This window comes from Sorex araneus, chromosome 2 (assembly GCF_027595985.1).
Source record: "Sorex araneus isolate mSorAra2 chromosome 2, mSorAra2.pri, whole genome shotgun sequence".
In the NCBI taxonomy this organism is placed as follows: domain Eukaryota; kingdom Metazoa; phylum Chordata; class Mammalia; order Eulipotyphla; family Soricidae; genus Sorex; species Sorex araneus.
The window spans coordinates 332,490,066-332,504,506 of record NC_073303.1 but is presented as its reverse complement, the minus strand read 5'-3'; the positions used below and the strand labels follow the sequence as shown (position 1 = coordinate 332,504,506).

General features: G+C 39.0%; 1 protein-coding gene across 3 annotated transcripts in view; it reads left to right on the top strand.

The window, feature by feature from the left end:
* Positions 1-14,441, top strand: part of ROCK1 (Rho associated coiled-coil containing protein kinase 1) — a 127,536-nt gene that overhangs the window by 78,027 nt on the left and 35,068 nt on the right. For all 3 annotated transcript variants that reach the window (XR_008628511.1, XM_055126285.1, XM_004606010.2), the window contains exons 17-20: positions 3,585-3,691; positions 6,058-6,208; positions 9,980-10,140; positions 13,860-14,044. Coding sequence is in view for 2 of the 3 variants with exons in the window: in XM_055126285.1 (XP_054982260.1) it covers positions 3,585-3,691; positions 6,058-6,208; positions 9,980-10,140; positions 13,860-14,044 (604 nt within the window). In the remaining variant the exon portion in view is untranslated. The remainder of the gene's footprint in view (positions 1-3,584; positions 3,692-6,057; positions 6,209-9,979; positions 10,141-13,859; positions 14,045-14,441) is intronic.

Below are 14,441 nucleotides of genomic sequence, written 5' to 3'. Positions count from 1 at the left end.
TTACCAGGACTGCACCCAGTGGTGTTATTGGGGTGATAGGAGGAGAGGAATGTCAGCATAATGATATCCCTGAAAGAGCTCAGGTTCTTGCATATACCAAGCATATGGTCTCTCTTGACTTATCTCCATGGTGCCTAAGGTTTATTATTTAACTTTAAGGTAAATTAAAGCTCACATAGAGGCTGTAGATATGGCAGAGTGGGTAGAGCACTTTTCTTACACACAACTGACCTAGGTTCAATTTCAAATACCCCATATAGTACCCCTGAGCCCAGCTAGGGGTGATCTCTAAACATAGCACCAGGAGTAAACCCTGGGCACCACCATGTGTGGCCCCCAAACCAAAAACTATAAGTAATAATGAAAAGTAAACTTTATGTGAGCCTCAGCATACATATAGAGATGCATTGTGAGTTTTAAAAAGCTACAGTCTGAGGCCAGAGATATAGTACATGCCTTCCACATGGCTTGCCTTGCACACAGCCAGCTTAGGTTCAATTCCTGGCACATCGTGTGGTCCCGTGGAAGTTACCCCTGAGCACAGAGCCAGGAGTAATGTGCTGGCTCTTCTAGGTGTAGTCCAAAAACAAAATTCGAGAATCTGGGCTGGAGAGACAGCTCAACAGGCTGAGAGCATCCTGTGCATGCAAGAGGCCTGGGTTTCATTCCTATACCCTGTATTAGGTCCCCTGGGTATTATCAGGAACAGTCCTGGACTCAGATTGTTGTGGAGTCGGACCAAAAGACCACCGGAGACCAAAAAATATATAATTTGAAGAAATCTTCATTGACACTAGTTGGCAGGCTGTCCTTCTATCAAGAATAACAGCCTCAGAGCAGAAGCACTGGTCTTTTATTAAGGAATACTTCATCCTGGTGCCCTGAGTACTTTTGTAAATAGCTGCCAAATTTGTTTAGCATACCAGGTCCGCATCCTGGTAAGTTCATGCAAGCACAGCAAAGCAAACATTGTTACAGAAGCTAGAAAAAAGCATTTATACAGCAGGAGTATATGAAGAAAACTGTCAGTCATCTTTAACCATATCCCTTTAGGATCCCAGCCCATTGTTTCTGTTTGCAGTCCATGGCAGGCTTTTGAGTTCTTTTGGGTAGTTCAGTGTACCCATGGAATGACATAGATAAATCAACTAAAAAATGAACTTCTAAAAATCTTCTTATTCCTCCCTTTCAGTCTCCTCTTTACATTATAAGAGTAGTCCTTGCACAATTCTACAGGGTTTGGCCCCCACACGCACTCCTGGGTCCCCAAGTGCATCCCCAGGAGTGATGGCTGAAGTACTCGATATAGTACCTGAGCACCACTGGATGTGACCCATAAGCAAAATAGGAAGGGGGAAAAAAGTAAAACTCACAGTTAATTAAAGCGTGTATTTCAGTGCCTTTTTTTAAAATATCCGATACTTTAAAAAGCATTAAACTTTATGTAACCAAATTCCAATTTGTTGAAAATACATTTTAAGAAATTGCAGTTCTTTAAAAAGCTTAACTTGAACCTGAGGATCATAGAATGACTATAACCAAAAACAATACTAGGTAATGACAAGGATATAAAGAAATGAAAACTCATTATTGGTGAGAATATAAAATGATGAGCAAATTATGAGATAGTTTCAAACTCTCTCAAAATTAAATACTAAATTATCATGTGATCCAAATATCCCACTCCAGAGATCTGAAAAACAGTAAATTATTCCAACAAGTACTTGTATGTGAACTTACAGAACTTCCACAGCACTAAAAGGTAGAAACAACACACACACACACACAAAGAGCGAAAGAGGGGCCGGAGCCATAGAACAGCAGGTAGGGTGTTTTGCCTTCCATGCATTCCATATGGTCCCACCGCCAGGAGTAATTCCTCCTGAGTGCAGAGCCAGGAGTAATCCCTGAGCAATGCTGGGTGTGACCCCAAAAAGCAAGCAAGCAAACCGAAATAAATAGCTAAGGAAAAATACTGTGGGGCCAGCGAGATAATACAGCGGCAAGGAGCTTGCTTTGTGCTCAGCCAGTCTCTGGCACTACATTTGATGCCCCAAGCACTGCCAAGAGTGATTCTGAGCAGAGCCAGGAGTAAGCCTTGAGCATAGGTAAGTGTGGTCTGAAAACAACTGTTTGTTTTTATATAATTAGGATAATAGTCTGATATGTATATATATATATATATATATATATATATATATCAGTATTAGTAAACCGTAAGTGAAGTACTGATCTAGTCTACAAAATCTGTAAATCTTTAAAATATGGGGCAGACAGTACAGGAGGTAATGAGGTTGACTTTGCATGCTGTTTCAAGTCTGTGGTTCAACTTAAGGTCCTTCCCTGGAGCACTAAGCCAGAAATAGCCCCTGACTACTGCTTTTGCCCACCTCTGTTGTATAGTATAGGGGCAGGGGAAGGCAATCAGCTAGGAAATATTCATGACTGCCAGAAGCTTGTATCCCAAACTATATTATTATTATTTCTTCTTTTTCCTCCTCTCCCTCTTCCTCCTCTTCCCCTCCCCCTCCTTTTATCTTCCCCCCTTCTACTTCCCCTCCTCCCCCTCGTCTCCTCTTTCCTTTGACCTATATCCCCAGCCCCAGGTTGGTAAGGTCATAAAGCATATGTATTTATATCTATGTTTTATAACTTTGTGAATATGCATATTCGGACTGGAGCGATAGCACAGCAGTAGGGTGTTTGCCTTGCACATGGCCGACCCGGGTTTGATTCCTCCATCCCTCTTGGAGAGCCCAGCAAGCTACCGAGAATATTCCGCCCGCACAGCAGAGCCTGGCAAGCTACCCGTGGTGTATTCGATATGCCAAAAACAGTAACAAGTCTCAAAATAGAGACGTTACTGGTGCTCCCTTGAGGAAATCAATGAGCAACGGGATGACAGTGCTATATATTCGTATAATATATATAATATGCATGCTCATGTAAGCTGTGTGAAATGTTTTTGAAACAAAAATCTTTTGATACAAAGCATAGATATATTTATGTATATCACTATGCTTTGTGACTTTGTGACTATACATACATAAGTGGAGTGAGTGAGAGAGAGTGTGTGTGTGTGTGTGTGTGTGTGTGTGTGAGTGTGTGTGTGAGTGTGTACGTATGTGTGCTCACATAGAATATGTGAAGTGGTTTTTTTTTTTAACACTTTTTTTTGGGGGGGAGGGAAGGGTCCGTACTGGGCTTTCTTCTATCTCTGTTCTCAGGAATCACTCCTGGAGTGATGCTCAGGGCATCACTAAGTAGTTCTGAGGATCTGACTCAGTTTGGCTGCACGCAAGGCAAGTGCCTTACCTGCCGTACTCTCTTAAGTCTTACTTTACATACATAAAGAGCACTCAAGGATTCAGACCTGATTTTTGAATTATGGGCAGGGAATATGTTTCAAGTGGTACAGCAAGTGATGTTCTTATATGAGGCCCTGGTTCAATTCCCAACTTTTTATACTATTGAAAATTATAGCTGATCAGATTTGACAACATTTTTTTCTGATGTTAATGGTCATGCTGAAAGCTTATTTTGATAACTTTATCATTTGAGTTTTTTTTTTCACTGTTTGATAGCTCGAATTACATCTTTACAAGAAGAAGTGAAACACCTCAAACATAGTCTTGAAAGAGTGCAAGGAGAAAGAAAAGAGGCTCAAGACATGCTTAATCATTCAGAAAAGGTAAGGTTTGGGGAAGGGGTAGTGCAAGCCAAGTGGTGTTCAGAGGGCCTAAGGGCTGTTCAGCATGTGGGCCGGCAGTTTGGCGTGAAGGCCCGGGATGCGGAGCTGCTCCATTTCTGTAGGATTTGGACTGCTCAGGCCACATTCTGTGGGAGTCCAGACTCAGGCTGTCAGTGCTACATGGCTGTGCTGGGGATTGGGCCAGTGGCTGGGGATCAAGCACAGGGGTTTGTACAGGGGTTATGGTGCTTGCCTTGTATGTGGTGAACCCTAGTTTGATTCCCAGCACTACATATGGTCTCCCAAGGGAGGTCAGGAGTGATCCTTGAGTACCACTGGGATGACCCCCAAAACAAATCCAGTTTAGGTGGATGCAAAACTTGGTACATAAATGCTACTTTGTTTCATAACCATGGCCCCAAGAGAAGTGATTTAGTGTATAATAATTATGAGAAACTAGTAGCCATCAGATATTAAATTTAATGAAAGTAGCATTAATTTTGGTCTTGCCCTTGAAAGATAATAAATATTTGATATTATCACTAGTTGCTTGGTTTGGAAATGCCTGTTGATGTAAAAAATTGCCCTGTTACTACACACTGAAAAGATGAAAGTGCTGGTCCTACTAGCCTGGATTGTTTTTGGGGGGGAGGGAATGTCTAGTGCATATGTTTTGCATACAGAATCCTCAGTTTGAAGTGTGGAGCACCATCAGGAAATACTCTCAAGCACTGAGCCAAGAATTTGCCCCTAAGCCACCTCCAGGTGTACCTCCCATTCCAAGTTACTAGTTATTGTCTGTTGCTAAGATTAAATAGATAAGATGCATATTCAGCTTTCAAATTTGAACCTAGGTGTATCATCAGAGAAGTGATCAGAAAACTGGTATGTGCATTTGTGCAAAAAATGAGAACTCTCTGGTAGAGCCTGTATATATCCTGTTCATTTCTGTGGGTTTTTTTGCCTCCCCCAAAATGTGGAAAGTGACCATTATGTGAGGCTTTTTAAAAATTGTGACATCGAGCTTTCAAAAGCAAAACCCCGGTATGTGGGTTCAAGGACTGAAGACTCCAGGCCACATGGCGGCAGCGGAGATGGAGATGGACCTTCCTTGAGGTCCTGGCTGTCATGCCCACAATCTGCCTCCAGGTTCCATCTCAGCACAACGGCTTTGATCCAGGGACTCCCAAATGAATCTCAGAGTTGATTAGCTCCCTACAGAGATGTCTCTGGACCCCAGCCATTTACAATTTTAGAATTCCAGAAGCGCACGGCTGCAAAGGCGGCCACACGACTTCTCATGATACTCAGAATAAGCAATAGAAAATAAATCATCTACCATCAGCCCCTGGCAGTCAGGCTTGAATGGTGGTGGGAAAATTTGAAATAATGGTGGTGGGAAGGTGTAATGGTGGTGGAATTGATGTTGAAATATTGAATGTAATCAATTAATGTGAACAATCTTATGAAAAAAAATTTTTTTTAATTCTTAAAAAAAATTCTTGGGGCTGGAGCAATAGCACAGCGGGTAGGGCATTTGCCTTGCACACGGCCGACCTGGGTTCAATTCCCAGCATCCCATATGGTCCCCCAAGCACCGCCAGGAGTAATTCCTGAGTGCATGAGCCAGGAGTAACCCCTATACATCGCTGGGTGTGACCCAAAAAGCCAAAAAAAAAATTTCTTAAAAACTGTGACAGAATTAGGACTGGAGAGATTGTACAGCCGGTAGGTAGGGTGTTTACCTTGCACATGGCTGACCTGGGTTTAATACATGGCATCTCATATCGTTCCCCTTGGCCATCAGAAGTGATTCCTGAGCACAGAGCCAGAAGTTACCCCTGAGCATCACTGACTTCCCCTATGTGTGTCAAGAAATTGTGACAGAATAACTAAAGACAGGGATCAAGATTATGTAATAAAATGTTATAACTATCAACAGAACTGCTATCTGCTGTGGCTTATTCAAATGGGTGGGGCTAGGGATAATGAAGAGGTGGTGTTTTGCTTTAAATTATGTCATATTTAAAAATCAGTAACTATAGAAAATGAAATAAACAGGATGTTTCTGAATAAATTGGTTTTGAGACCACAGTGCTCTGGGACTTCTACCAACAAGTTGCTCAGGTGCCCATCCTTGTGGTGGTTGGGGGCCATGTAGTGGCAGGGATCAAATTCAGATTTTCCACATCAAAATATACATAGTAACCGTATGATTGATCTCTCTGTTGTGAATAAAAACATATAAGTAAACATGGTATACATTCAGAAAAATGTGATTCATAATTTTGTTTTCTGTGTCTTGTGTAAGTAATGTAAAATTAATTTTTTGCACAGTATTATATGACTCATTCTCATTTTTATAGGAAAAGAATAATTTAGAGATAGATTTAAACTACAAACTTAAATCATTACAACAGCGGTTAGAACAAGAGGTAAATGAACATAAAGTAACCAAGGCTCGTTTAACTGACAAACATCAATCTATTGAAGAGGCTAAGTCTGTAGCAATGTATGGTAAGTTATCAGCTTTAATATTTTCTGCACAATATTTTTAAATAATTGCTTATAGAAATTTTTGTTTTAGGGCTAGAGGGATAGCACAGCAGGGAAGGGGCTTGCCCTGACACAGCCAACTCAGGTTTGATTCCTGGCATCCCATATGGTCCCCCAAGCACCTGCTAGAAGTGATTCTTGAGTATAGAGCTGGGAGTAACCCCTGAGCATTGATGGATATGGCCCAAGAACCAACCAAACTAACCATCCCCAAAAAATCTTTGTTTAGGGGCTGGAGCAATAACACAGCGGATAGGGCGTTTGCCTTGCACATGGCCAACCTGGGTTCGATTCCCAGCATCCCATATGGTCTCCTGAGCACTGCCAGGGTAAATTCCTGAGTGCAGAGCCAGGAATAACCCCTGTGCATCGCCTGGTGTGATCCAAAAAGAAGAAGAACAAATTTTTTTTTTTAATTTTTTATTATAGTCAAAATTTTATAATTGTATAAGCTCTTTAGGATTAAAGCATTGGGACTATAAAGTGGGTAGTAGCCTTGCTTGTGGCCAGCCTAGATTCACTCCCTGACTCCCACTATATTTTCCCAAGTCCCACCAGAAGTGATTCCTGAGCACAGAGCCAGGAGTAAATGCTGAGCACTGCTAGGTGGTGGCCCAAAAAATCAAAATAGATGTCAACCTTTTCATTGCACACAGAATCTTTTGATTGGCACTTACCTGTCTTTATAGTCTTACTGCATTGTACATACACAATTTTATGCGTATTTAAGTGCTTCTATTTCATATGCACATTTATTATTGACTAACATGGGCAGTTGCAGTATATTCTGTTGGGCATATAGCAAAAAAATAAGGCAAGAATCTTCCTCTTAGTAATATTTTCTGACATTGGAGATTGCCAAAAACAATGAAATGAAAATAGGTACAGATTATAATCATTAATGTGAAGTAAATACATTTTATGTAAAATTGTAGGTAGTAGAACTGCCTGATCGTAGATTCTGAGGAAAGGGCTCTCAGAGACAATGTTTGAAGTAAATATTAGAAGCTAAAATGATCACCGTGACTCACTAATTAAAAAATAAATAAATTTTTTTAAAAAAAGAAGCTAAAATGAGAGCTGTTTTAGTTTTCATTTTGGGGGGCTGGGGGCCACACCCACAATGCTCAAGTCTCACTACCGACTGAACTAGGGTGCCAAGGACAAGGGTTCTGGGAATTGAACCTGATTACCATGCAAGACCAGTATGTACCACTCAACTGTGCTATCTCTGCTGCTCTGAAAGAGCAGGAGGAATTTCAAGCTTAGGAACTAAGTTCAGTATTCTTACTCTAAGGGTAGCAGGAAGTCATTTAAGGTGTGTGTTTTTATAAGCTGTTTTCATGTTTTTAAAAGATAACTTTTACTACCATGTGGAGAACGCTTTTGAGAGGGTAACAATTTATAAGGGAAGATCAGGGGCTGAGGAGATGGCTTCAAGATTGGATTACATTCTTTGCATGTAGGAACATGATCTCCAAGCATTGCTGGAGTAACCCTTGAGCACCACCAGGCTCGCACACCCCAGCCCACCCCTGTTCTCAGTATCTTACTATTTTAAAAGGTAAAAATCAATTAGGAGGCACTGATTTTAGACATTAATTGTAGAGCTGTGAAAACAGTGGAAATGCAGAGGATAAGAATTGATAAGTTAATTTAAAAGCACAAAAAAGGGAATCGGATCAGAATTTTAATTCTAGTAGCTGAGTTAACAGTAATTTACTTAAAATTGAGCTATGAATAATTTAATAAGGGGAAAATAAGGGCATCTACTTAATTTTGTTTTAATTTCAAAATACTAAGAACATTGCATTATAACATAAGTTTCATGTGTTCATCATTATAGTCAATATTTATATTTACTACAAAAGTAAGTACATATTTTTACTTTCAAATATAAATTCTATCATGAATCTTTTTTTGACTGTTTTATAATGTGGAAATATGGTTTCCAGCACTTTATATATTACTGTTTGATACCCCCACTTCCATGCAGTCAGTCACCCTCTGCCTCCATCCCACTGTTCCTTCTCTACCATGTGAACTGTTTTTAAGATGAGGACAAAGGCTGGAGAGAGAGAGTACAATGAGTAGTGTGCTTGCTTTGTACGGCGCCAAATCAGAATGATTCCCTGATAACCTGATCCTCTTAGCATCGCCAGGGATTATTATTTTGGCCTCAAAATCAAAGTAATAACAATAAGTAGAATGAAAAATTAAATCCTTTTTTTTTTTTTTGCTTAAGGTGAGGAGGATAATTACAAAATAAGGTAGAAGATACGGTAATTTATTTTCACAGGGGTAGCGTGGGACAAACTAAATAATTTGACATTAGATATACCTCCCCAAATATTGTTCTTAGTAAAAATCCAGAGGAAGTGACTTTCCTAATGGCATAGGACACACATTATGTTATGTAATGATCATAACATTAGAAATAGGTTATGATCACCTTTCTGCTTCATCTTTATCAAGACTTTTCACCTACTATTATAATTTAATACCCTTCAATAGTTTGTTGTACATATACATGAACTTTTGCAAGTTTATCAGTCCTGAATTTTATTGTACACAACTTTTCTAAGCAATAGATGTACACGTCCCCTATTATTTTTGATTTTTTTATTTAGTAAGGCCAAACAATGTATTTTCACAATGTTAAAAATAAACCAATATGTTTTTGTTAGGAGCCAGAGATAGTACAGTAGGTAAGGTGCTTGCCTTGCATGAGGCCAACCTGGGTTCGATTTCTGGTAACCCAGATGGCTCCCTGGAGCATCACCAGGAAAGAGTGATTCCTGAGTGCAGAGCCAAGAGTAATCCCTGAGTGTAACTAGGTGTGGGCCAGAAACAAAATTAAACCCCCCCAAAAGATGATTCTGTTAAAATCAAATTTTTCTTGAATATAGTCAATTGATTTTTTTAAAAGATCTTGATCTAAAGCATAAATATTTTTTAAAAGAAATAATTCAGTCAAACTTATGAAAACAGCAATACCACATAGAACTGAACATTAAGAATATCTATTCTAATAGGGTTACTATATTTAAATTTTATGTGTATGCTTTAGTATTCTAAAGGGCATCTATTTTAGTTACTTTCACTTTGAAAATAGTATTAGCTATCTAGGTGGAGATGATCATATGTAAATTTTGAGCTTTAGGGAAAGGTATCCATTCAGATCATATCCAAAGATCCATATGTAGAATCTAATGAGATCTGCTAAGGGAAGAATAAGAACAGATGAAAAGAGGAATCAGAATGAAGCCCTGGCACAGTTTAATTCTTGAGAGTTAGATAGAGGAGAGACCAGGAAATCAGCATCCCGGCCACAGAGGAGGACAGCAAGAATAGCCAGAGAGGTATGATATTAAAATGCTGAAAAGGTGAGGAAGTGATTCAGTATGTTGAATTAAGTTTTATTTATTATGTTTTATAACTCCTCTCTAGGAATTTCACTGTATAAATAATTAAAATAACATTGGCACTGGTATCGTGAATAGTTTATTAGGGTCCCAGAATTAAAACAGCAAAGACAGGTTTCACTTGGCAGAGTCTTCTGCAGTCCTGATTTCCACACCACCTGGGTGAATACCAAAGTTTCAGGGGCAGCCCCTATAAAAAATAATAAATTGACATGAAAACTAAGGATTTTTAGTACTAGTTTGTCTAAAGTGAAAAATGTTAATGCATCCTTTCTTTAACTATATGTTATTACTTTTTCTTTTACAGAAATTGAAAAAAAGCTGAAGGAAGAAAGAGAAGCTCGAGAGAAGGCTGAAAATAGAGTTGTCCAGATAGAGAAACAATGTTCTATGCTAGATGTTGATCTCAAACAATCACAGCAGAAGCTTGAGCATTTGACAGAAAATAAAGAAAGGATGGAGGAGGAAGTAAGGAATATGAACAGTACTAACTCCATATAGTAAAATAAAATCTTAAGTGTGACGGAAGAGTCATTATTTAAATAACCTGAAGGAGATTTAAATAAAATAACCTTTTGTATTTGTGTTCAGTCCTATGTCACAACTACAAACCCCAGCTCCTAAAATTTCAGTTTTCAAATACACACAGAAAACTCACAGCATACAGTCCATATCATCTTGCACTATGATAGTACAATTCTATTTGGAAGTATCATAGCTTCTCCCATAAAACTAACCTTGTTTTTTTTTAAAAAAAAATAAAAAGAGGGGCTGGAGTGATAGCACAGCGGGTAGGGCGTTTGCCTTGCACGTGGCTGACCCGGGTTCGAATCCCAGCATCCCATATGGTCCCCTGAGCACCGCCAGGAGTAATTCCTGAGTGCATGAGCCAGGAATGACCCCTGTGCATTGCCGGGTGTGACCCAAAAAGCAAAAATAAATAAATAAATAAATAAAAATAAAAATAAATTCCTTCTTATAACATATCTTGATATTACAAAGAGGAGCTTATTCTTACATTTCAAAAATAAATAAAGCTACAGGGACTTGACTGATTCAGATTGTTGGAAAACACAGGGTACATATTTGAAAACTATTAAATGATTAAAATGACATACATCCTTGTGACTAGTGTATATACTTTAGAAGTAGCACTGCACTGTAGCACTGTCTTCCCGTTGTTAATCAATTTGCTCGAGCAGGTACCAGTAACATCTCATTGTGATATTTCTTGTTACTGTACTGCAATAATTAAACCACATCGTGTTTAAAAAGGGAAAAAGAGGGGCTGGAGAGAATACAGTGGGTAGGTCACTTGCCTTGCATGTGATTTACTTGGGTTCTATCCCCAGCATCTCATATGGTCCTTTGTGCACCCCCAGGAGTAGTTCCTCAGTTCAGAGCCAGAAGTAACCCCTGAGTATTGCCAGATTACCTATATTTTGGAGACTTGTAAGGCCTCAAAAGTAAAATTTGAAGGGCTAGAAAAACAGTACAGAGGTTAAGGTGATTGCCTTGCATGCAGCTGACTTGGTTCAATCCCTGGCACCGAATATGGTCCTCTAAGCACTGTCAGGAGTCATCCTTTATCCCAGAGCCAGGAGTTAGCTCTTAGCACCACTGGGTGTGGCCCGAAAAGAAAACAAAGAAAAAGTCAAAGTTTGAGAAGCCTAAGTTATAGAAAGAGAACATGAATCAGTGAAAATAACGATAATAAAAGAGTGCTTGCTTAAACACTCTTCCTTCCTTTTAATAAAAATACTTGCTTGCAAGATTTATTATTGGGCCAGAGTGATAGTACAGAGGGTAGGGCATTTGCCTTGCAAGGAGCCGACCTGGGTTCAATCCCCGGCATCCAATATGGTCCCCCAAGCACTGCCAGGGTAATTCCTGAGTGCAGAGCCAGGAGTAATCCCTGAGCATCGCTGGGTGTGACCCAAAAAGCAAAAAAAAATAAATTTTTTAAAAAGATTTATTATTAATAAAGTAGTTCAGTAATAAAAAGGTCCATCATAATTGAATTTCTTTGCTAAGAAAACCATCTAATAGTTGTGGAACACTTTTAACTGCTTGTTTAAAAATAAAATCCGTAGTGCTATTGAAAATTGATTAAGAATGCATTCTTGGGGTTGGAGTGATAGCACAGAGGGTAGGGCGTTTGCCTTGCATGAGTTCGGTTCCCAGCATCCCATATGGTCCCCTGAGCACAGCCAGGGGTAATTCCTGAGTGCAGAGCCAGGAATGACCCTTGAGCATCGCTGGGTGTGACCCAAAAAGCAAAAAAGAAAAAAAAAAACAAAAAAAGAATGCATTCTTTCATTGAGTTTCAGATTGTTTTTTAATTGTTTTGGTCAAAGCTCATAAATTTGAGTAGGTGTTTCAGACAAAATAAGTAAGAAAAAAGTGCGTAAGAAGATAAATAAAGATTAGAAAGTGACTTGATCTATGTGTTGAATATCATGTCAAAGTAGATACTTGTGGACCAGAATGATAGTACAGCAGGTAGGGTGTTTGCCTTGCATGCAGCTGACCCAGGTTTGATCCCAGGCATCCTGTATTGCCCCCTGAACACCTCCAGTAGTAATTCCTGAGTGCAGAGCTAGAAGTAACCTTGAGCATCGCTGGGTGTGACCCCCCCCAAAAAAAGAAAGAAAAGTGGATACTTGTGGCAAATGTATTTTGTCTTTTAAACTTAAAAAGGGAGTTATAGGTGAAAATATTTCCTTAGGAAAATGAATTGTATTGGTAAATAAGATAATAAAAGAGATTGGAAGTATATTACGTGTTTAAAATTTAAAAAAAATACGTATCATCAGTTTTTATTGATGAGTTTTTTTTTTGTGGGTCACACCCAGCAATGCACAGGGGTCACTCTGGCTCAGGCACTCAGGAATCACCCCTGGCGGTGCTCAAGGGACCATATGGGATGCTGGGATTTGAACCCGGGTCGGCCACATGCAAGGCAAACGCCCTACCCACTGTGCTATCACTCCAGCCCCTTATGAGTTGTTTTAGTTGCTAACAAAACCCTGTTTTTTATCCTTTGTTGTTTGCTATATAATTCCATAACTGTACAATTAATTTTCATTATTTTAAAAATATGCCTTACCAAGATCTCCAATTACTGAATAAATGAGTGAATTTTTAAAAATAGAGATGCTTAGAGTTAGCTGAGAATGTAAGTATAGATTGTCATTTAAAAAATAGAATTTTGGCCACCTGTAAAATTAAAAGATCCTTCATTTTTGTGAAACTTTGGAAAAATATTAAAATGGTACCTAGTTAGGAGCATATGTATCTTTAAAGGGTTAGTGTAAATGATAAAGAAATGTTAAGACTAATCACATTTGAGAGTTAAGGAAGGCCTCATTAAGTTTTGGAATATTGTAGATGAACAATAGTGATAGCACAGCGGGTAGGGCGTTTGCCTTGCACTCAGCCAACCTGGGTTCAATTCCTACATTCCTATCGGAGAGCCCAGCAAGCTACCGAGAGTATCCCACCTGAATGGCAGAGCCTGGCAAGCTATGCGTGTCGTATTTGATATACCAAAAACAGTAACAAGTCTCACAATGGGGATGTTACTGGTTCCCGCTCAAGCAAATCGATGAGCAATGGGATGACAGTGATACTGTGTAGACGAACAATAACATGAACAGTAAATATATTTAAATGCCCCTTATCTGGGATTATATTTGGAAATGTCTCCAAATGGTCACTGTGTATTAAACTTTTTTTTCTTTTTTTTGCTTTTTGGGTTACACCCAGCGATGCTCAGGGGTCACTCCTGACTCTGCACTCAGGAATTATCCCTGGCAGTGCTCAGAGACCATATGGGATGCTGGGAATCTAACCCGGGTAGGTTGCGTGCAAGGCAAATGCCCTACCCGCTGTGCTATTGCTCCAGCCCCTGTATTAAACTTTTACTCCAAAATTTCTAAACATATTGGAGTTAGAATTATTTTCTTTCCAAGATTTCATACCTGAAGTTTGGAAATTAATTTGGCTTGAATAGTAAATTCCACAGTAATATACACCTAGAAGAGTGGGTACTCCTTAGAATACTAGTGAATTTTTTTTTATAAGGAATTGTATTGTACTTGATATTTGACTAACACTTTTAAATGTCTACAAATTATTAAAGAGACTTAAGAGACTTAAGATCTGAATTACTTTTTCATTCATAGGTTAAGAATTTGACTCTGCAACTGGAACAGGAATCAAATAAGCGACTGTTGTTGCAAAATGAATTGAAGACTCATGCATTTGAGGCAGACAATTTAAAAGGTCTAGAAAAACAGATGAAACAAGAAATAAATACTTTATTGGAAGCAAAGAGATTATTGGAATTCGAATTAGCGCAACTTACAAAGTAAGTATAAAAACAATTTCCTGGTTTTTGTGTTTGTGTGTTTATTTTATGTGTGTATATTATGTACTGAGAGTTTGTGATGTAATGTTTAGAAATAATTTCCTTCCACAGATTAGCACAGGAATTCAGGCTTGGAAAGGATAGGCATACTAAAAGATGAAGAAAAAAAAAGTAGGAAAAACTTAAAAAAGGAAAAAGGGGGAGCATAAGGAAAAAGAAAAGAAAAACCCAAAGTGTAATAACCAAACTGAAAAGGTGCCTGTCAAGATGACAGGCCGGAGCTGGGGAACATCGTGGGGGGAAGGGATGTGATTGGAGAAGGAACCTGGGTACACTGGTGGAATGAATTAAAACTGGTTCCAGGTTGGTGTCATTATATGTCAAAAACTCAGCTAGG